Source organism: Dermacentor variabilis, chromosome 9 (genome assembly GCF_050947875.1).
Source record: "Dermacentor variabilis isolate Ectoservices chromosome 9, ASM5094787v1, whole genome shotgun sequence".
Classification (NCBI taxonomy): domain Eukaryota; kingdom Metazoa; phylum Arthropoda; class Arachnida; order Ixodida; family Ixodidae; genus Dermacentor; species Dermacentor variabilis.
Genome location: NC_134576.1, coordinates 77,015,044 through 77,038,472, shown reverse-complemented (window position 1 = coordinate 77,038,472; position 23,429 = coordinate 77,015,044). Strand labels below are relative to the sequence as shown.

The 23,429-nt window shown below is 46.7% G+C and overlaps 1 protein-coding gene across 1 annotated transcript in view; it reads left to right on the top strand.

The window, feature by feature from the left end:
* LOC142557005 (voltage-dependent calcium channel subunit alpha-2/delta-3-like) overlaps nt 1–23,429 on the top strand; it is a 210,538-nt gene that overhangs the window by 124,122 nt on the left and 62,987 nt on the right. Inside the window, exons 5-14 of the mRNA XM_075668523.1 lie at nt 490–667; nt 2,376–2,507; nt 3,134–3,188; nt 4,075–4,225; nt 6,569–6,643; nt 7,611–7,700; nt 12,455–12,568; nt 13,235–13,313; nt 20,529–20,578; nt 21,271–21,354. Of these exons, the coding sequence (XP_075524638.1) occupies nt 490–667; nt 2,376–2,507; nt 3,134–3,188; nt 4,075–4,225; nt 6,569–6,643; nt 7,611–7,700; nt 12,455–12,568; nt 13,235–13,313; nt 20,529–20,578; nt 21,271–21,354 (1,008 nt within the window). The remainder of the gene's footprint in view (nt 1–489; nt 668–2,375; nt 2,508–3,133; nt 3,189–4,074; nt 4,226–6,568; nt 6,644–7,610; nt 7,701–12,454; nt 12,569–13,234; nt 13,314–20,528; nt 20,579–21,270; nt 21,355–23,429) is intronic.

Here is a 23,429-nt window from a genome sequence, read left to right as displayed (position 1 = left end):
TTTGTATTTTTCAGTAACACATCGCCCACTGCGAGTAGTAGCCTTGTCGCTGTTCTACCATACTCTGGAGCACCTCGCAGCTCTACTGCGATTTAAATGAGTAAATTAAAAAGTTTAACGATTCTAAAGGAGTCACTGCTAAGGAAGCGTTCGTCTAGGGCTTACACTAGTGAACGTTTCTTTCAGGCATTTGAGTATGTGGCCCACCAGGTAGTGCTGGTGTCTTGCCGGGGTCTTGGCATAAGCGTCACTTGTCGACTTGGTGCGGGGCTAATTGAAGGTCAGGAACAGGAGTGAAGGGGAGGAAAAGGGGGAGGGCACGGTGACGCACCCACGTGATGCACAGTCTGTTCGGGGCAGCCATTTAAGTGAGCGCGGACGAACAGGCTCGCTGCTGTGATCCCGGCATCCGACAGTGGTTCGCTTTCAAACATTCTCGCACAGTGTGTTCGCACCCCTCCCCCCCTCCTTCGCGTTACTACGCCGCAGTTTCGCTACTTCAACGCCAAGAAGCTGTACCGTCCCAACAAGATGCCCAAGCTGTCCGAGGACGAGGACCCGGACGACTGGATGCCCATGGAGATGCACCAGGACCGGCGCTTTGATGACGCCGACGTCAACTTCACCTACAGCGCCATTCACGTGGCGACCAACATATACTACAAGTGTGAGTATAGCGTGTACCCACTCCCCACCGCCCTCCCCATCGGGCGCCGATAAATTCGGTTCGTGGAAAATTTGTTCTCGCCAGATTTTTTTCGCGCCTCTAGAATCACGAAAATCGAGCGACTGCCTACTGGAATAAGACAATTTGATTGTTCAGTGAGCTTTGTCGAGTTTACGAAAAGTAAGCTCCCTGCAATCGCAGTTCGTTTCTTTTTTCTTTGTTTGTAAAAACAAAAACAGGTATCGGTCTCATTCCTTACCTGTGATGGCAACGCTGGCTCCCTTCAACTTGATCAATGATATAAAGATGACACAAGCAACAATAATATCAATTATTATTATTATTATTATTATTATTATTATTATTATTATTATTATTATTATTATTATTATTATTATTATTATTATTATTATTATTATAAACAAGAAAAGGTTACATCGTAACACAGTGAGTGCTATGGCTTTTCGCTTATCTTTAAAAACAAAACAAAAAGCGAGAGAGAAATAAATTCTGGCATGAACTAAAAGTTTGCAACAACCTAGTGGACTTCGGGATAAACTTGGTAGGAAGAAAATGCTATGGCGTATGCATATCGCGCCAACTGCTGGCAAGCACATGAATACATTACCAATCTGTGTTTTGCCTGCGCTGTCTTTAGTGAGTCGAGTTTATCCGTATATATGTACTTGCAAGTTTTGTACCCATTTATGTACACCCAATGTCAAAGTTGTGCAAACTATGAATACTTTGTCTAGCGCAAAACGACAGACACAAGAAAGACGACAGCGCCTTGTCCTGTCGTCTTTCTTGTGTCTGTCGTTTTGCGCTAGACAAAGTATTCATGGATTCGCACCAACTAGCCCGCCAACGCATTGTGCTGAATTGTGCAAAGTAGGCGCTCTGCGAAGGAAAGAAAAGAAAGAATGTCTTCGCAACTCAGACTGATCAAGCTGAATCTGATGAACTCGCTGCTATATTTGCAGTGCACTCGTCACGAATCGATACGAAAGGCATTGAGAGAAACTCTTTTTAGCAGAACTTTTGAACCGCATTCTTATGTACGTTATTACGGTTATGCACGTAAATATACAGCTCGTACACTGTGGTACGTCGACTGTGAACCTTAGTTTTGATTAACTATATAATTGGGGATTTCTATAAAGAACGTATACGGTCCGCGACAATCTTGCCTAGAGCGCTTCAATTGTGCGCTGCAAGGGAAACAAAAAACGATAGACTTGCACTGTGACTCGGCTGGAAGGATTAGGCTTGTGAGAATTGGCCGCCACCTGGACACGTCCTTTTTGACTAAATTGACCTCCAGGACACCGCATAGATGTGAGGGCCATGTCCTGAACCTGGCATCTATTTTTTGTATGAATTTTTATCTGTTTTGCAGCGCAGTGCTCCAGCACTCCGGCTTAGAGTATGGCGCAGTGTAGCGGCTAAATGAAAAGTGTATATGGTAAGCTAGGGACAGCTGGGCGAGCTGGGCGGAGTTTTCGAAAGGTATTTATTCTGCGTTTCTTGAATAAACTGCAGTTGGGAGTCAGCGCACCGTCCTGCTGTTGCTGTTCTCTGTCTGCGTTCCTAACGCCCTTTTATAATTAGGTGCATATGGGACCAAAGCCGTTTATCATGTGCCGACACGGTATGCATGTTTACCTGGGGATAAACGAAGCGTTTTGCGGACGTCTCTGTTGTGCAGCGGCGTCGGTGCTCAACGCCGTCAAGTGGTCGGAGGGGATGAACTCCCGCTTTAAGAACAACCGCGTCGTCGACCCGTTCATAGCCTGGCAGTTCTTCTGCAGCAGCACTGGGTTCATCAGGCTCTTCCCTGGTAAGTTCACTGCATTTCACTTGCCTGCGTGTCTAATAGCGTTATATAGCACGCCCGTATCCTTCGATGACACCAAGAAATCGCTGATAAATATTGCACAAGGTGATAGCAAAAAAGGGAAAACCGTCGATTATGGAAGAATCCGCGCATTGCAACGTTGATTGATTGATTGATTGATTGATTGATTGATTGATTGATTGATTGATTGATTGATTGATTGATTGATTGATTGATTGAAATAAGCCATACGGGCTCCCAGCAAACCCATACGGGTTCCTCGTATGGGATTGATTGATAGAGTGATTTATTGATTGTGCTTCTTTCGTTGATATTGCATTACTTAGTGACCGCGGCCGACCCTCTGACGTTTTGTTATCAGCGTGAGATAGCGCGATGCTTCCTGCGGCATTACCGCGGAATCATTACCGCCGTTCGCGTCTAATATTGCCTTCGGCAACCTTATAGTGTGTCCTCTGTTGATAAGCAGCTGTATGCACTGATGATATATCATTCGCAATGTAGGCTACATCCGTTAAAAAAGAATGTCTTTCTCCTGATACCTGTTATTGGGAGGAAATGGAAGGGAGTGGGTAAACGTTACCTTCTCCTGTTTCGCATTTTTTCAGCCCGGAAGTGGCCTGACGACGACCCCGACATGTACGAGTGCCGCACAAGGCCATGGTGAGCCGTCCCAAGTTTTGACCTCATTGCCGCTTGCAGTCGCGGACGGGGAGGAGCAAAAATAAGAGGGGAGCTAACAGAGAGAACTAGCGGAGCAACTGAGAGGGGAAGTGACAGGAAAGTTAACTACCGCACATATCGGCTGCCTAGCTAGAAATATTTTGAAATTCGTGACGCCACACTGACGTACTGACGCTGGGATTTCGACATGAAATTAAAACTTAAGAAAAGTTGGAACTTAGACTGACTCAGTCTTTCTCGTTAGGGTCTCATTAGTCGAAGCTTTTGTTGCAATCAAATGCTACACGTACATTAGACGCATATTGCTTCCAACTTTATGTTATGCCTAAGAGCGCGCGAGCAACTGTTCTTGTTCCCCTTCCATCGCAGAAGTATTGCGTCATTCGGCTTCGCGGTAACGCGCAGGCAACAGTCCAGTTTCATGCGCCGCGTTTCGCATACATAACGATTGCGAGCCTGTCCGACTGGACCCAGAGACCTTGTTATTCGAGTCCGTAAATAAACAGAGGGAGGGTGCAGAGAGCAAATGGAAAGTCGTGAAGATCTGCCTCACACAAGAACTCGGAATCAGTTTTGTCAGAACGTAGCGTTAAAGACTCTTGAAGAAAAGAGCGCTACGAAGACGCGGACTAAAAGAGGAACATGTACGACGGACAATCGTACGCGTTCCTCTTTTAGTCCGCGTCTTCGTAGCTCTCTTCAAGTATGCAAAACCAACTCGCCCACATGAAGCTTCTGCTGTTAAAGACTCTGTATGTGCCCGCTCCCCCTAACCCCGACGACAAGCGCATCGATGTGAACCGGAGCAACGACGCGAGAAGCGCGTCCGTCTGCGATCTCGTGACGATCAGCGCTGTCCTCGCAGGTACGTGCAGGCCGCGGCCTCGGCCAAGGACGTGGTCATCCTGCTCGACGGCAGCGGGTCCATGATGGGGCTGCGCAAAGAGATCGCGCGCAACGTCATCGTCAACATCCTCGACACGCTCACCGAGAACGACTACGTCAGCATTCTCAGGGTACGCCGCGTCGCCGCACTCTTGTTGCAGACGGCGAGTGTCCATATTGACGAGGGGCTATTTGCTTGTCAGTCAGACAACCACATTATTGTCAGTACTAGCAGACGGCAGCTCTGACAATGCTGTTTCTTTTGCTTCGATGTTCGCTGCTTTGAAAAGCAGTCTTTGGCGAGCGCAGTTATTGGAAATGTGGCTAGGCATATTATTCTTAACAAGAAAGGATCTAACACTTTGGTTCCTCATATAAGTCACACACACCACTGCATCCATCCATGTTCCTCTCATAAACCCTTGGTCCTTTTTAAACAAGGATGACCTTGCGAAGGCTCTTGGGTTTCAAATGTAGTTTGAACGTGCGAAAAAAAGACATAGTCATGCCTCATGGATTGTACAGGGACTGACGTAGCTCGAGACATTTCACTAGGCACTGGGCCTCGCTACCCTTGCCAAAACAAGGGTCTAGGCGGGCCCCTTTGTCGCCACCACTGTAGTAAGTTTGACCATCAGATAAAGGTTTTGTCTCTATAGCAATCTTTCAAAAAATAACTGTACTGCTCTATTTCCTACCCAGCGTAGCACAATCCTTTTGATGCCGCTCTAATACATGGATCATCTGTTCATTTATTATCCTTACCTTGAGCCGACCATTCGCTATTGTGCTGGCGCTTTGTGGTCGTGGTAGCCTACGCGCCAATGAACTCCACCAATAATCATCATGATCACGTGTGTTTACCTTGGCCTTTCAGGTAACGTTTCCGCATTAAAGTCCCTCTTCTTTTTTTTTTTTTTTGGTCTTTCATTCTTTTCTCACCAAATATGACAGCAGCGTCGCCACATTCTCTCAGCGTAATGCTCCCCAGCTTTTCTCTGCCTTAAGAGTGAGGCCACTCTCCGAGATCCGCTGGCCGTTGTCTCTTCCACGTGTTAAACACAAATAACAGACTGCATGTACGCTTGACCGTCCTCATGAACGAAGAAAGCATGCGTAAACGTCCAACGAAATAGGCATGGTCAACTCTCGTTATGTGTATGTAATTCTTTCGCGCTAGCAATTCGAACTAGCCCACTCGTCAATTCTTTTACAACACGGTGGCAGTCAGACGGAGAGTGTTGGCAGGATACAGATGAAGAGCAGTAACAAGGCACCGCTCGCCCGTCGCGTGTCCTAGCTTACCATAAACGCGTGCGCTTGATGCGCCAATTCTCGTTTTCTCTTATTCCCAACTTCAGACCTAGTTATGCGCTCGAATGCGCCGGGGTGAGAAGTGCTTGTGCCGCTTGCAATTTTACTTCCGTGGCAGGTTGTACTTCGGGCTTCCACCGGTCAATGCCACATTGTCTGAAGCCCCATGTACGTCATATGTCTGCACGGTAAAAAAGTTAAAGATAAGGGCGGAAGAAGACCCATCGAAGAAACTAAATCTCGCAGGCAATAGCCGTCGCTCGCCAGGTGAGTGCTAGAAGGATAGCGCGTCGGACCTAACTCACTTATAAATTGGTTATAAATGAATAGATTATACAGCTGAAGCAACCTTGACAATGATGCATGTCTAGTAATCGTCTAATTTTTTCATTGGAAGGTTTTAAAAACAGCAGCCAAGCCGACGAAGCGTTCGCCTCGTTGTGTGTGCATAATACGTACAATGTATAAGTAGCAGCACGTGGTCTTTGAAAATTTTATGCACGCCGCGAGTAGCCGCGGGTGCCGCATAATCTCGAAGGTCATGCCGACAAGCCCCGCGTCACTTCCGGCGAGCTCTACTGCATGGCGGCATTCTCTCCGTTTTAGCAACAAAAACGACTGTTTTTGGCGAGCTTTCCGTAACGCATCTACTGGTACTACAAACGCAAAACGTTGCGCAGAATTTCCTTTATATAGACACTACCTGAAGTCAAGAGTTTTATCGGGTTGCAATTTTCTGCTTCTGTCTAATGAGGAATGACGAAGGGTTCTCACGCCAGTGGCACCGTGCGCGCAATACTCGAGTTTGCTATCGCAACTCCTTGCGAAAGCAGTTCTTTTCTAAGAGCCTTCAGTATTTTTGGTCGCATCGCCGTCTTCGTCGCGCTCCCGCCAAGCGCACCAACCCGCAAGGACGTCGCCGAGTCCACGAAGTGCCCGATTCCCGCGGGGCCCGTGAAATTGCTCGCTGACGTGACTACGGCTAATCGCAGGAATGCTCGGACACATTACCTCGCTCCTCTGCCCCCAACCTCCCGCCCCTCCCCCACCTTACGTATACACCCGACCTCCTGCCTTTGGCAACTGCTAACGATCGTTTTGTACCGACTGTCCTTTCTCTCTCTCTCTTCTATCCATGTGCTTCCCCGGCGGGACCGCAGTTCTCCAACGTAATCGAACCCGTCGTGAGCTGCTTCCATTACAACTTGGTGCAGGCCAACGCCAGAAACGTCAGGGTACGTAGTGAGCGGGCACCGGCCGTCTGCCTTCTTTTTCTGTTCGCTCATCGACCGCGACCGGGCCTCTCGGCCACGGCCCGAATTCGTCTTCGTCGGCGGGACGTGACTACCAGAATTACAAGGGCCGGCATAATGCAGTGATTTCGTTCACTCGATTCTGTGCGTTCTTTTTTTTTTTTTTAATCGTCCACCGCTCACGATGGGCCGATACTTGTGATACCGTATAGACGGCTTGCACATGACGTCACCCTAGTCGCCATTTTGAAGAACCAGCACTCTGAGAAGGTGCGTCTGCTGGCGTGCCGCGCGGTGGTTCTGCCGTGGTTCTGGCGCAAACGCCAGCAGCATTTAGACCGCTTGACTCACCTGCATTCACGCAGTTTACCGCAGACCTTGAATAAGGTGCGCTGATGGCAGCCTAGCCGACACGCTGGAAGACTAGCAGGGTGAGAAGCTGCATCCGTAACGTCGTGTGCAAGTTATCTAAACGCGAGGACCTCTCTGACCTTTGAAGAAGCGCGAAAAGAAAAAAAAAACATGCTTTGGGATCGTTACACTAAACCGGCCCAGGTTACCCGCTCTCAGCTTGGAACCTGCATCAGGGCGTTACGCGTACGCCGACAGGGAACGCGCACCAAAAAGAAAAAGAATATATATATATATATATATATATATATATATATATGTGTGTGTGTGTGTGTGTGTGTGTGTGTGTGTGTGTGTGTGTGTGTGTGTGTGTGTGTGTGTGTGTGTGTGTGTGTGTACCATAAACATTAATGATAACTTAGAACTCCCGCAGCTTGAATGCTGCCGTACACCTGTTCAACTTTATCACAGGGAGAACTGCAGAATAATTTTGGATTTAGCGCTATTTGGCTTTTGTTGCACTGCTGTCATGGGACTGCGATATTTGTTATCACCATCATCAGTTCCGTGAGCTTCGCCGATTGCCTACTTTTTTCAGGAATTCAAGGAAAATCTCAGCAAACTGGAAACGGTGAACATCGCCAACTTCACCGCAGCCTTAAAGCAGGCTTTCGAGATGCTGCAACACGTGAGTAGAAGCCTTGAGTCTTTCTTTTTGTTTTTGTTTTTTTGCCCACTCTTTCTCGGTGATGGAACGTGAGAGTAGCAGTCGCCTGAGCGTGCCGCATATTCAGTAGGACTTGACAACGTTGGCACAAGACCATGAAAAGGGTTTATAGACAAAACTCTGGCACTAATATATATATGCCCTCCGAGTTGTGTTCTGTAGCCTAATCATACTCGTGAGCCCTTGTCGAGTCAACTGCTGGACAAACAAGTCTGCCAGAAATCTGTATTAACAGCTTTTTCTGGTTGGACATAATTCATCGGATACCAGCACGCTAATCTAATCTCATCGCTCCATTTTACTCAATTCAGCGTTCGAATGCACTTCTCTTGCTTGCTCCCGTTCTGTTAAACTAACAGACCGGCGTATATCGGTTCTACAGACCGCATGCCCTACCTAGCACCATTTAGTTATCTTGTACTAGGGCATCAACTATTCAAGCGTCAACTATGGCTTATACGGCTGCCCTTTATGCTCTTGTCGTTCATTAGCTTTATAAATTATTGAATTGTTACGAAACATTAGGACGACCTAAATCACCTGACAAGGTTCAATCTTTAGCCCGTTTGCAAACTGACAGCGAGACGTGAAGAGACGACAAAGCAGGGCAACGGTGAACTGGTACGAGAGATGTCACAGGTACGTTAGCAGCTGTCCCCATGGCCGATAGAGTCGACTGGTATACGCTTTCATTCACGGCTGTGGAGCCCCTGTAAGACTCATTTCCGAAATGTGATACTTTTGCCAGATGTGGTTTTCCCTCCGTCGTACACTATGAGCGCTCTCGCTACCTGCAAGTGGAAGAATGAAAAGAACGCGCCACCGGCATTCGAGGTCAAGCAAATCCTGCAGAGCCGCCAGAACACGGAGGCAATGCACCGACGGAGTTTCTTATCGCCTAGAGGGAAAGCTGCCGTGCTGTTGCACCATCTTACGGAAAATCGCGCGAAAAACGACGCAGACGAGAAAGAAACGACAAACACGGGCGCTTGTATGCTGGCGTATTTTGCTTGCTCTTCAATTTCCTCGGTTAGGGGAATCCCTATTTACCTGCCGGATAGAAAGGATACAGTCGCAAATGGTCACCGTGCATTCTAATGCACTATGACCATTTCAAATTTGATTTTGTCAAATGCTAATTTTCATTTTAAGACAAGGTCTTAGCTGGCATCAGGTGGATTTGGGGTTTTTAAGAACGGCCCAGCTGAAGTGCAAGTGTTGCCAGCCAGTTGCGACAACGGGCGCCAACGTTTCCTAGAGTGCCGCCGCAAACCTCTAGCCACGGCGTCACTAAATCGCCATTGTGACTGAACGAGTTCGGCAGGCCAACTATTGTAACCGAACACACCAACGCGGACCTGATCTGCTATGAGTGGGGGAGTTGCCGCGGGAACGTCGTCGGAGGCCCCTTCCCACGCGCCGACCAAGAGCAAGACAATGGCTACCCGGGCGCACTGCGAGGGTCCGCTCTGAGTTCTACGAAATCCGTGTGATGTCGGTTTCGGACCGTGAACCTGTGTGTGTGTGTTTGTGCGTGTAAACCGTCCCGCGGAGAGGCGGCGTGTTTACGATGACTGGACGAACGTTTCCGCCACCTTGGAATCGGGGGAGGACCGAGTGTTTATAAACGGCTGTTGTGCGGATGCTCGATACACTTTCTTAAGCAGTCATGTTAGACTGAGACACTCTCTCATGCAGTCGTGTTAGACTGACGTACTTTCTCTCGCAGTCATGCTAGACTGATGAACTGCATGTAAATACTGTAAATAAACCCATATTCCTCGTTCTCGATGAGAAGCAGTACTTCCCTTCATCAACGTCCTCAGCGTGGATAAGTTGGACGACGGCATGGGCCAGCTTCCTTCGAATTCATGACGGACTCCAATCTTGACAACGGATTACGAGCGATGGGATTGAGCTCCCAATCCTAACAGGGTATTTTGGATCTGGGTATGTTGTAACCACTTTTGGAAAGAGACGGTTGGTAAGGTTATTTGTAGATGTCATATGAACATGAAAATTCTATTAAATAATTCATTGCAATGCCGAGAGCACGTAGCAACAGCTAAGGATATAATAAGAAGCGAAGGTCATCATCACCATCATCATCGGCTATATTTGTGTATCTAGCCGTAAACAGTGTGGGATGTGAGAGCATGTGTCGCCGTCACCCTGTGCCGTTCTGCGACGAAGTGCCACCTAACCCAACTGCCTTCATCTCCATTCGATGACGTGGACGCCCAATTTCGCAGAAAGAAAAATCTGTACGATAACACGAAAGACAATGCCTTGCTATCTGAGGGCCTAACTAGTTCCCTAAGGACAAAAACATGTCGGAGCAAATATTCGGAACAGCAAGGGTCATCCGTGTGCTACACTGAAAATTAGGGGACAGCTCAGCACATCCTAAAAGAATGCGAAGGCATCTACCGAACGAGGCCCGTACGAAACGTCTACCTTCCAGGAGCGCAGGAATTTAAAGCAGGTGGAAGTATTAAGCAGTCAGCAGTCGAGATAAGCAAGAGACGTTCAGAGTATTGGTGGAAAAAATGCAGGGAAGAATGCAGCGAAAAATGCAGGGAAAGAAATGCTGGGAAGAAAGCATAGCGAATGTGTTCATTACAGGCAAAAGGCACCCGTTACATGTTGAAGCCCGCTCCACTCACGCCAAGAAAAGGGCCGAAACTCCTGATGCCCATCTCGCCCAAATGCGTGACTCGTATTCTGCCTGCCAGGAGCGGCAGGTCTTCGAGCATCGTTTGGAGGCCCTGGAGCGAAACAGAGTCGCCCAAGACAGACGCGTGGCCAGCGAGGCTTCTGAAGAATACAGCGAACGTCGCTTACGTTAAAAAATTATGGGGTTTTACATGCCAAACCGTCTGACTGATTATGAGGCACGCCGTAGGGGAGGACTCCGGAAATTCCGACCACCTAGGGTTCTTTAACGTGCACCTAAATCTAAGTACACGGGTGTTTTCGCATTTCGCCCCTATCGAAATGTGGCCGCCGTGGCCGGAATTCGATCCCGTGACCTCGTGCTGAGCAGCAACACCATAGCCACTGCGCAGCCACGGCGGGTTCCCTTACGTTGCAGGACGGCTAAGGAGACCTGATGGCGGTCGACGCAATTGCGTGTGAATTGCTAGACGATTAAGATACAAAATAAGTAAAAAATAAACATGAAAAAGAGACATACTAGGGACATATTATCTACATTTAATCACTCAGTCATTTCAGCAACCATGTGCGTGCGTCTGCTTTCTTTAGCGTGGACACTTCGCTGACCCTTTCTTTTCTTGACGGCCATATTGGCACTCCAGGCGACTTTACGCCGTCGCCGTAATGTTCTGTGTAAAGTCCAAGTGCGATAATATCGCGGTTGCGCGCCGTATGCTGTGGGTGCGAGTGAAACAGCGTGAAGGTGAGCCGGGAAGAACGGGGGCTCGATCACGGGCGCGCAAGGGCCCCACCTTGAAAGCGATCTGCGGTGGGTACAGTGTCCTGGCGCGCCGAGCGCTGATTGTTTTGTGTGCGCTGTGTTCTCACCGCTTATTTCGAGTTGAAGCGCGGTGCAGCACGACGGGCAATTGGCTTGTCGCTGCGGTCGCTCTTCATCACGCCAGCGAACCGGTATCTTCTCTGGTTAACCTCCCTGCCTTTCGCGTCCCGTTTATCTCTCTCTTTTTTTACAGCAAGTCATCGAGTGAGATATGTCCATATTTGTCTGTGCGCCTGTGACACCTTATTCGTTAATTTAGACAGTCAACGAGTGGTTACAAGGTTATACGGCCAAGAAAACTACTAGCCTTACTTCGTACAGTTGTCTAATAATTTTCTATCGCAATCGATGCTTCGCCTTGCAGGTGGAACTGCGACATTTCTTTATTCTATCAAACGAATTTTTTTTATATCAAACGATTAGAACTGGAGCTGCGTTTCGTAATGATGTGAATGGGTGCAAACTTTTCTTGGAGTATCCTATCGCTTCCGTTCGGGCGCAGCTGTCAGTTTTCGGTGACGGAACTCTGTGACGTCGAGTGTCAGCGCCTAGATTTCCAGCTCGGGCGCCTGCGACGAGCACTCATGTGAGGTCACGCGGCGAACACTATGGCGCTCGAGTGCGGTATAACGGGCGCTTGCGTGCATTGAGCAAGGCCGTAAGTATGGGTGAGCCGAGATTGCTGCTGCCGTCATGTGCGCTGCCTTCGCCTAGCATTGTAGGTGGCATGAGATCTCAAGTGTCGGACACGCGTTGAAGGGAAAGGCAGTCCGAAGCGACCGCTTATCGAGGCCGTCGTTCATCACGACGCCAGCGTTGTGACAGCAGGTGCTCGCGGTAATTGAGTGATATCTGTTCGTGTTTATTCACCCTGCATATTAATTCAATCAGTAAGCTAATGCTTATGACTGGAAAAACTAGGAACCCTACTTCGCATAGTTTTCTAATGCATTGCTATAGCTATCGAAGCTTGGGCTTTCGGGCGAAACTGCCACTTTCTTTTTGCGTATTATTTCGTAGGCATCGCATTGGCCTCGGTGCAATTTGCCATTATTCTGGGCAATAATTACCGGTTTGGCGTGCACGTTTATACTAGGCATTTTGTATCTCTACAATGCGCTAGATTCAATCCCGCGAAATGAAGCGCTCAGTAACTGACCGCGCACTGACCTTCCTCTCTCTCTCTCTTGCTCTCTCACCCTCGTGTTTCGCACAGTACAACAAGTCCCGGCTTGGCAGTCAATGCAACCAAGCCATCATGCTCGTCACGGACGGCGCTCCCTACACCTACGAGGAGATCTTCAGGCACTACAACTGGCCAAACATTCCGGTGAGTCGGTCATCAACTCATACTTGCCTTCGCCCCTCCCCTCTCCTTATACGGAAATGCACCTTGAAGCTCATGCCTGGCTTGATCGAGACGACTCCTAACATGAACGCGCCGAAGGAAACGCAGTGAGCTTCGGGGCACGCTTACGCCAGACGTCATCGAGATCAAGTACGAGGCATTTTAAACATGGCTGCAGTGGCTCTATTTGCTATATCTAACCAAGTATTTAAAGCCAGTTGGCAACCATGTAACCTGAATGTAGCTGCATAGCCGCTCGATCTAACCAAATCTATAGGCGAAGTAGGAAACAATGTAAGCAATGTAACGGTGGAGTGAAGCAATGCGTCTTCCAGTGGTGTCTGCCTTTATCCAGTCACTCCTTACCTTTCAAGAAACGACAACCCTGTCTCTCTTCTCTGTATTGCATTGCTGTGCCCGCGGTTTTGAACCTGGCCGAGGCGGTCGCATTTCGAGGGGGAGAGGGAGGAGCGAAATGGACAAATAAATAAATGCTTTTGTGCTTTGATTTAGGTGCACGTTTAATAACCCCCACCAGGTAGTCAAAATTAATCCGGAGCCCTCAGTGCGGCATGCTCATAATTGTATTGTTATTTTGGCACGCAAGGAACCCAGAACTTCATTTAATTTATTGTCTGATTCTCGCAGGTCCGTGTCTTCACCTACCTCATCGGTCGAGAGGTGACCGACACCCGGGAAATGAATTGGATGGCCTGCGCCAACAGAGGTGAGACGGGTTTCGTATTACTGCCGTGCGTCCATTGACCTATTCGTTTCTTTCTTGTGCCGGCGGTCGCTTTTCACCCAGCTATAACTGTTGTCAAATTATCGCTCTCACCCAAGACGCGCTTGGCATACCGTCCTCAGACCCGAATGCATTTCAGGGACGTAATCGCATTGCTAATTAGTGCTTATTTCCGCCTTTTATGTTACGGGCATAAAAAAAATAATGCTTATATCCCAATTAGACCCAGAATGTAGCACATCCATGTGTTTGGATAAACCGACCGTTTCTTCGTCATACTTGTCGTAATAAACGTTTTTCTTCGTCTAAACAAGGAGCTGAAAGAGCTACATCGTGTCGTAGGCTGTTCATGCCGCCCTCCGAATTTTCATCTCAACTCGCGGCATTCGAAACGCACGTCAGGGGGCTTTTCGTCGTCTGCCACCTCGCAATGGTCTACAGGTCCAGTTGGCGTCAATTTTCAGGATAGCTGACGGCATGGGTGCGCTTAAATCACTTCAAGTAAGTTTCGCGCGCATCCGGCTTTATATCCGGGATTATTTGCGTAATCACTTACGAGACAAATGTCAAAACAACCGAAGGTAATGTGCGTTTCATTGGGCAGGGAGTCGCACTAGGACAGTGCAAACTTTGAACGTTGTCGCGCCTTCAATATGTGGTATTCAAAGCATGGTGTGCAGACGTACGTCCTGCTCCTCAATCACTTCCGGCGCATGCAAATAACAAAAGCACGGCCTTCGAGATTGGCTTCTGTTGCCCAGAAAGCGTCGTGGCTGGGGCGTGGATTTGGGCTACATATATAGAGAGACCGGCCTTTCTGAACGAGTACTGACAGAACATTTCTGACTGTGCACATTTCTTTTTGCGTTATGTGAAGGTCACGAATCTCCAAACAGTAAAAAATAATGTATACTGGCGAGCCTCAGAGTTCCCTAAATAAATTACTGTAATATTTTTTTACGATGAGCTTCGATTTCGTTCTCCAGGAGTTCTTTGTGTCGTAACTTCACGGCACAGTTGGTAATCACGTGATACCATGACATCGCGTCACTTGGTACTCGCCCGGGCTCGCTCGGTTGTCTGCTGTGCTGCTAGTGATGGCGCGCACCCACGTAGCAGCGCAATAGACAATCCGATTCAGCTTTAGGAGCGAGTGTCAAAATGTCGCAATGGTCCTGCTCCCCCGTGACCGCTTTCTGTGTTGTGACGTTATGATAGATGCACTCCTCGAGAAACGAAACCTAAACTGTTCGTAGAATAGCTATTACAGTGAATTATAAAAGGTTCTCTCAAGCTTGCCACGATATATATATATATATATATATATATATATATATATATATAGGATAGAGTAAGAAATGTCACGTAAGCTGTTCCTTCCTTTAAAGGGACGCTAAAAGCAAATATTCGGTGAAGCTAAAGTGACAGATAATGCTCGTGAACCTCTAAGGCGCCGTTATCGACAACAGAGCTTTAGTAATCGAGAAATTGAGGTAAATGCCGGATACGATTGGAAACTCCACCGGGACATTCAAGTACTAGTCCAATGGCGCAGCGACTCCTCATTACAATTGTATCACTGGCACTCAACTGCTAATCATAAAGAAGATCTTTGCGTGACGTTATAGCGCGGTGGAAAATACTACTTGTCTTTCTGTTCCTATTCGATACTTCGAAAAATATATAAATAGAAACTTTAGTTCTCAGGAAGAGATTACTTTCTGACTTTACCCTCGACTCTGCGCCGCTTCCGTATTTGGCGTTCCATTGCTTTGGCTATCGCGTAGAGCTGCGCTGCTTTCGCTCACTCGCGAAACTCGCACAAACTGCAAGTAACAAAAAAACTAGGCGTGTCGCGACGAGCGTCGAAGAGCGTTTTAATGATTCGGCGCGCGCCTTCCTCTTTTGCGCTGTCGGCTCTGTCTTGGCCCGGTTTCTGGCGGTGCTTTCGCGCTTTCCCAAAAAAAAAACCGTAGCGCCGTCTGTCGGGTGCCGTTTTACACACCGACGCCGGTAAAGGCCTGTGATGGCATATGGCAAGTCATCACTGCCCGCTCGGGGGCGGGCGACTTGAAGTGCGCTAGAGGCAAGCGGCCCTTTTCCCCCTAAAACTGTCTCATTCCTTGGCACGAAACAAGCACCCCGAGGTTTCCGGAATGTTATATTAACTGTCCACGTTGTCTTCAAATTGCCTTTAGTGTCCCTTTAATCTGGTTGTGCACGCGTCGCCACTGGTGTGCTACGTACATTCTCGAATTCGCATGAGCACTACTGCTGATTCCTGTAGAGTTGTGGGGCGACAGATGCGTGAGTAGCGGACGTACTCGAGCAGACGTACGTTTCCGATGCGGGATTGTTGGCGTACAGTTTGTTATGATTCCCTAGAAAGGGAAAAACATTCGGCAGAGACACTTAAGACGGCTTACGTGTAGGCGTTGCAAAAGCATTATAGTCCCTTTGGTTGAAAGGTTTTTTTTTTATTTTATACATTCGCTTTATGCAATCATGACGTGGCGCCACCTCCTCCTCATTCGCTGCGCCGTCACGTGCCCAGTGACGCAAGCATCAGGCTCCACCGTTAGTCAGCTATAGAACCGTGGAGCCGCCGTGGCGTTGGGTAAACGGGCTCGTCTCAGGGGCCCGGGTTCGATTTTTACACAGGTCTAAATGCACCAAATTTTATTTTTCAGAGCCGTTGTGTTCACTTTGTTTGCGGGAACGAGTTCCCTGATAAATTTGACGTCAATTCCAGCGGTTTTTTTTTTTGCGTGATTTTACTTCTTGCGCCGTCGGCCATTTTTGGCACCATCGCTCGGTCACGCCGACGCGGACGCCGACGGATTTTCGAGCAAAGGGCCATATAATGTTTTCGCATCAATAACTGGCGCTTCGACGCGTCTATATGCGCGGGTATGCCGTGATATGGTGGCTTCGAATCGGCACCTTTCTCCGAGAGACCGGAAACCTTGAAGGCGCGTGTGGCTGTTCTGACGTTCGAAGTCGTTCCGCGAATGCATAAGAATCACAACAAAACGCTCTGCTTAAATCAAGTTTGAAGTCATTGTTTCTAAATAGATTTTTATTATATACAGCAAGGCATAATGCGTAACAGTCTGTCACAGTGGTTTATTGTCCACTGAAACAGCATTTAAAATGCTCTTTCATTCCCTAATATTACGCCAGAAACATATTATTTTACTCGAGCATGAAGGCTTGTGCGGGAATGTACAAATGTATTAAATCTAAAGAAAAATACCGGTGTGTCATTAAAGTTCGAGGGCAGATCGCAAGGTCCACGCTCTCTGTGGGACAGTTTAGTCGTGTATTGGAGCTTCCTTTGTCTCTTCCCCTCGGTTTTACGTGGCTTCGTTGGTACCGGTTTCTATACATATACACATATATATATATATATATATATATATATATATATATATATATATATATATATATATATATATATATATATATATATATATATATATATATATATATATATATATATATATATATTATTATTATTATTATTATTACCACTCCCTTGTATTGCCACTGCCAATTTCGAGATAACGAGTTGGTGCGCACAATCCACCTTCGACCTGGGGGGGGGGGGGGAGGGATTGCTTCGAGACGGAAGAAATTGAATCTCGCATTATGTCGAAAGTAGCCGCGTAAGCCTCTCCTTGAAGACCAAGCTAACTTGATCCCCTTAATCCCGTAAACTGGGCGTAATTTGCTTTCTGCGTGCAAGTTGGTACACCGTTATGTAAGACAAGAAAAAAATATTGGGCACGGAGCATGACATATATGAAGGCAAAAATATTTTCCTTTCCTTTTTTCTTAAATGTACTCAGATGCACGGTGACCGCTGCTAGCCAAAGTTCATGCACGTTTCGTTGCTGCAAAGAGCAGAAACTAAAGAAAGAAAAGGAAAGAGAAAAGAAAGATAGAAAGTTAAACATAATGAAACTAAGGCTTCGTGTCCGCTATACTCTAATCACGGCTCTTAGAAATTAGGGCACCGGCAACGAGCTCCCTCGCATTACGGCACAAACTAGAGAAGAAAGAACAGTTCGCTGCAGAAGATGTATAGATGTATAGTTTGCTGAACGTTTCGCGCAAATCACGAGAATCTTTTTCTGGGCATGACAGTCGTCACTATTCTTTGTGAAAGAACTCTAAGCGTGGAAGTTTATATATATATATATATATATATATATATATATATATATATATATATATATATATATATATATATATATATATATATATATATATATATATATATATATATAAATTGGCCGCCTTCGCTGCCGACTATGCTTTGAGAACAATTGATTGTCATAGGAATGTACAATAATGACATCACGAAATGTGAAAATAAGGCCCGAACGATAACGAGCGCCTGAACAGGTGGCGAGTGTTGTGCATTGTTCAAACACTTCGTGCAGTACGCACGTTAAACGTACAGCCGGAGAACAACGGTCACAACAAGTGATGCGGTGCTATACGATACTATTTGTAAACGTAAGTACCCTTCAAATGTCACATCGCAAACAGGAACAAGAAGTTCTCGCGCATTTTACGCATGTGTCAATTCACCTCGAACCATATCAGCGATATCCGTGTATTGGGAAATATTTAATATGACAGGCCTGCGCATGCGTACAACGAGTTCAGCGTACAACGAGTACAACGAGCACAACGAGTACGGGACTGCGCACGCGTACAACGTCCAGTTTCGTATGTGGGGTGATTATTTCTTTTTTAAGTTTTCCCGAATTTCGAAATATCGCCTGTCGCAGATAACAGAGTTCTAGTCGTTGAGCTTTATTATTTAGAGAGGCTAACATTATTTCACGAGAAATCGAAACACATGTTCAACAATTCTTGAAGAGTCGCTAATTGTTGATTATTTACATTGCGACACATACTGCAATTTACGAATTCTAGCCGGTGAGGTTACGAGGCGGTATCAACCTGAAAGGAATTTCCAGAGAGACACCAGCCTGTAGGTCAGCATCACCAGGCTATTTATAGTATGTACACTGCAGGACGAAGGCCTCTCCCAGCAACCTCCAATTACCTGTATCTTGGAATTTGTAGAAACGCGCCATGAGAGTCGCCGTAATAAAATGCGCTATTGTTCCACTTACTTTTTTTAACAAAACACCGTCTTGTATGCACTAAAGAACAAAAGTAACTCAACGCCCAAGTATTTGGTCCCACACTTTGGGAAATAATATCTCGAAACTGGTTTCATTCTGGAGATTGATTTGAATTGGATACGTCTTCAACGCTCACAGTCTACAATTGGCAAGTTGCAATATGTGCCGTTAGGTAACTATATAAAGAAGGCAATTAGTGAACTTTTGTTCGTTAGTAGAGTAATTGTTTCGATTTTTCGTGTTAGTAAAGTCCGCCTCTCCAAATAATCCAGTTCAAGGACAAGAAGTGTGCTATATCTGCATGCCACAGGTTATCTTTAAAAATTTTTTTGCAAACCTAAATACGATCACCCCGTAGAGCCCACGGCTTTTCAGTTCAACGTGATGTGACGGCGCAGGTGACACCGACTAACGTAGAAAAACCGTTACATCATGCGCTGTTATGTCATGCTTCCGTGCCAATTCGCGCAGCTTCAGATTCGATTTTGAGTTCAACGTCTTCTAAGCCGCGCGTTAATTGAAGGATCGTATGGTCGCGGAGAAGCTGTGACGCTTGAAAAAAGAAAAAGATATTTTGGCTCCAGCAGACACTAACACGTTGTTGACACGTTTCTGGAAACCGCTTATTGGTTCCGTGTGGTCAATGTTTAGACTCCCGAATTTAGGGAGAACATTGTGCAGCTCTACGAACGCGCATCGAGGCGTATTAGGCCGACCGCTTCGCGGGTGCTTCACGCATTACTACGTTATGGCGTTGCAATCACGTTGCAATCGCCATTATCACCTGCCCATCAAGCTTCATGCATAGCATATCAAATATAACATCGCACTGATCGGTATCAACAATATTCTGTCTAACAAAAAAACCCCACCTCTTATGTAATACCCCCTCGGGGGTCTTTAAGGAAATAAAAATGAATGAATGAATGAATGAATGAATGAATGAATGAATGAATGAATGAATGAATGAATGAATGAATGAATGAATGAATGAACGCTATTAACAGGGTTGAAGCACTTGCCACGAGGAACGTACGTGAATGAACAGTTTCAATTGGTGTCTGCACGTTGTAAGTGACTTAAGTGCGTTGTGAAGTGCTTACGTAAGTACTGTTTTCAAAGAAAGATAGAGGGATATAAGGAAGGCAGGCATGTTAACTAGTCAAGAGTCTGCTTGGCTATCCTACGATGGGAGAAGGGAGAAGGGGAAGAGACAGAAGGGAGACAGAGAGAGTATAGAGACGTGCACAGACTGGTCAAAGCCGCTGGTGCAAACCAGACGCTTTGAGAAAGCACAAAAGTGCCTTTACTGCCTTCTGAGCCGATTATCGGTGGGTGACGGTGTTGTAGTACTCTGTTCACTCAGAAGACGATCATCTAATTTCCTCAATGTGTCGAACAACGATTGTCTTTGTGCTTGAAATTGAGGGAAGTGGCACAATAAGTGGTCAATGTTCACCTCGCATCCGCAAACATAACATGCAGGACTGTCAGCCATTCCAATTAGTGCTGAGTAAGCTACCGTGAAGCAACTCCCAGCCACAACCGACACAGAAGAGACGCTCCGTGCCGGTGCAGTCCGGCCGGAGGTGTGCGTTGCAGTGTAAGGTTTAGTCTGTGCAGTCTTGTGGGCCTTGCATGTGTGGTATTCCACTATGTTAAGGATAGTGTGCGTGCTAGAATTCGAAGTCTCGCAGCCTCGGTCTTTGAGAGAGGAATGGGGTGGAAGGGGCTTCACTAATGGGGGTGATTTAAGCTCACTGGTGATCCATTGCGAGACGTAGCACGTTGCGGGCGAGGACGTAGGAGACGATAGGATGCACTTGACACACTTACTGCCAAGTGTGTCTCTCGTCAGGTCTGTTTTGCTTGCTGCCACGACGTGGTATAAGAGCGTTTTCCGCATCTCTCGGAGGAAACTTGGATTTGCCTTGGCCGTCACCGATACACTTTGTTCTCTCTCAAAAGCGATGCCTTTCTAGCATTTTTTTTTCTTTTCTCACTAAGTTTCCGTCCGTCGTTCTCGTTGCAGGTTACTACACTCACGTGACGACGCTAGCGGAAGTTCGGGAGCAAGTACTGGTGAGCTATACGACTTCCCGTCCGACGGCGTTGCGAAAATATTCCCTCTTTTGTTCTTCAGCGAGGCCGCAGATAGTTGCCGCCTTAGTACGTTTATTTAAATGCGTTAGCATTTTCTTTTTGCACGTTGCCACACTATTTCGTGGCTCTGTTCAGCCTTCTTGCCACAAGGTTGTTCCTACAAGAACAAAAAAAAACGACATTCTGCTAGCTGGGCTCGGACCAAGAGCCTTACGGTGGTTACACCGGCACTTTCAGCACAACTGTGCAAACACTGCATTGCCCACAAAAAAAAAAGCCAAAGGAAAAAATCTTGTGTTTTAACCTTACCGTTTCTTGTTCAGAAAATGGTTTTAGCTGGTCACATGAAAGGTGATATAGCTTATATGGAACCTCTTCGTCAGCAATGTAAATTAACTTCAAACTTTATGATCAATGCGAGGAGCAGAGTGGTAATTGATTGCTTATTAACAAAAGGAGTAGAAAATTTGAAACTGAGCTTATACCGTTGAATACTCACTGTCATCGGCAATGAATCCTATGCGTATACCATCAGAAACTCTCTGAGCGCCTATAGTAAACCCACACGATGCCAGGTATCGCGTAATGATGCACGTTAACGTTGCGATGTTATCACGTTATATACAGTCAGCAGAAGTGAATTCCTCAACGCCTTCTTTTCCGTCACCCAGAAATACGTGCCCGTCATGAGCCGCCCCATGGTGCTGTCCCGGAGGCATCCCATCGTCTGGACCCCCGTCTACGGCGACATGACGGTAGGCGCATACGCTGTATGCACACGCGAACGAAGGAACGCCTTCTGTGCATGCTTGCTTCGCGATTTAGTCTGTCTCCAGCATTCTTCCTGGGACAGAGCATCAACGTGTTCATTCCTGTAATCGAAGCGGTAAACTTCGAGAACATTTAGCTTCGGACCGACGCTGGTTTGCCTGTTCCGATACGTTTACGCAGGCGTGTTTTCACGCGGCAACTGTAAGACCGATTTGGACGAAATATCTTTCATTCCAATACGAAAACTACATTGTAGCTAACGTAGGTATTAAAACTTCGAATGAGGGCCCAAAGTATTTTGCGAGAATTCCAGGATATCGCAGAATGGCTCGTGCGGTATTCTTACACTCTTTAGAGGCTTTTGGAAAAAGTTTTAGCCTGGACTTAGTAGTACCTTTCAAAGCGTTATATTATGTGTCAGTTTCGTCCTTTTTTTTGCATGTCCTAAAGGGCGGAGTTTGCAGAATTATGGTATAGATTTTTTTTGCGGAGTAGGGAGGTTGTATGCACTGTGAATAACAGGTGCTTATCCATTATCCAATTTTGCCTCTAGGAATGCAGTGTTGTCGGTAGCAAATACTATGAGTCATTACCAATTTATAAATTGATTGATTGTCCGGAATGTGCCTGTTGTTTTAGAAAAGGCGATGACATCAGCTTTCGTAGTGTTAATGTTCACTTCTAAACTTGTTGATACAATTTTCTTTTTATTTAGTTTTTAGCAGCACGGTTAAGTTTTTATGTTTCCTCGCTATCCGTTTAACGAGGGCACGTAAATTTTCAACCATGGTGGACGCACAAATCTTCCTCTACATGGATGAACGCAGCCAGCTTGTATACGTGCTGTGTCCCTCGAACGCTTCGCTCTCGTAATCTCTCGTAATCTCTCGTGGCTACGCTGCAGCGTCTCTTGGATGCTCACGAAAGCTTGCTCGCATGGGCATTCTCCTTGCTCCTCGTGCTCGTACATGGCTTCCCAGATTGGCTGGCGCGTGCTGTGTGGCGCCATCTCGGAGGCTATGGCTTGTGACGTAGACATTAGAAAACTCACACGAGAGGGCATCGCGCGCTGGCCATTTGCTCGACAACAGAGGGCCCCCTCCCCCCCCCCCCCCCCCCTGTCCGGTATGCTGAATGTAGATTTAGACTAAACAACGCCACGATGTCACTATGCAGGGCTAGGTATAGCGCCACGCGTTTCCCGTATTCGACGGTGTACACAATTTTACGGTAGCGTCATAGAAACCGCTTGCTTTAATGTTGAAGAACGGCATGTCGATATCGTCCCAGCCAAAGGCAATGGTTGTCCGTGTTGCGCGATTTCTTGTAAGGATTTCGCTAAAACAATGCTCAAGATTCACTAGTGCGCGCTGTGCACCTATAAGTGAACTCTTCATAGATCCCGCACTACAAATACAGTGAGTGACCATCTCAAAAAATTCACGTGCTTTTTTTCTGCGCCGACAATATCAAGTTATTGTATCGGGAGTTCTGTACAAAACGATAATATTTTCAGACAACACCTAATATCAGTGTCGACATAACATGTGCGTGATGGACCACCAGCGTTACGATGTAAAAAGTTAACAAATGAACTACTATATTGTTGACTTTATACAACTTTATGTAAAATTGCAGAATTCAGGTGGCGCTCGAAGCGTAACATTTTGCTGGGGACTGTGTGTATTGCGCCAGTTTCGTGAAATAAGTGCTAAACATCTGCAGCGAAATTCACAGCTATTTTAATTAATACGTTTTCGCATTGCGGAAAAATTCAGTGGAGAAGCGTCGAAGGAAAAGCTGACATCACGAAGTGGCCGGTCGGTGCAGGGCTCTCGTAAATCTTTTTTTCATATTGCAACATTTCTTGCAATTCATATTGTGCGGTACTTGCACAACCGTTCACCATGTCAGGCAAGTCGATTCTTCGTAACCTATGTTAATCGAAAGACTAAAAAGACCTTACCAGTCGCCGCTGTCGCACGTAAGCATAGGTTACTCATCGGTGGCCTCTATTTCCGGTTCATTCGGACCGCGGCTTCGATTTCTCCAATAATTA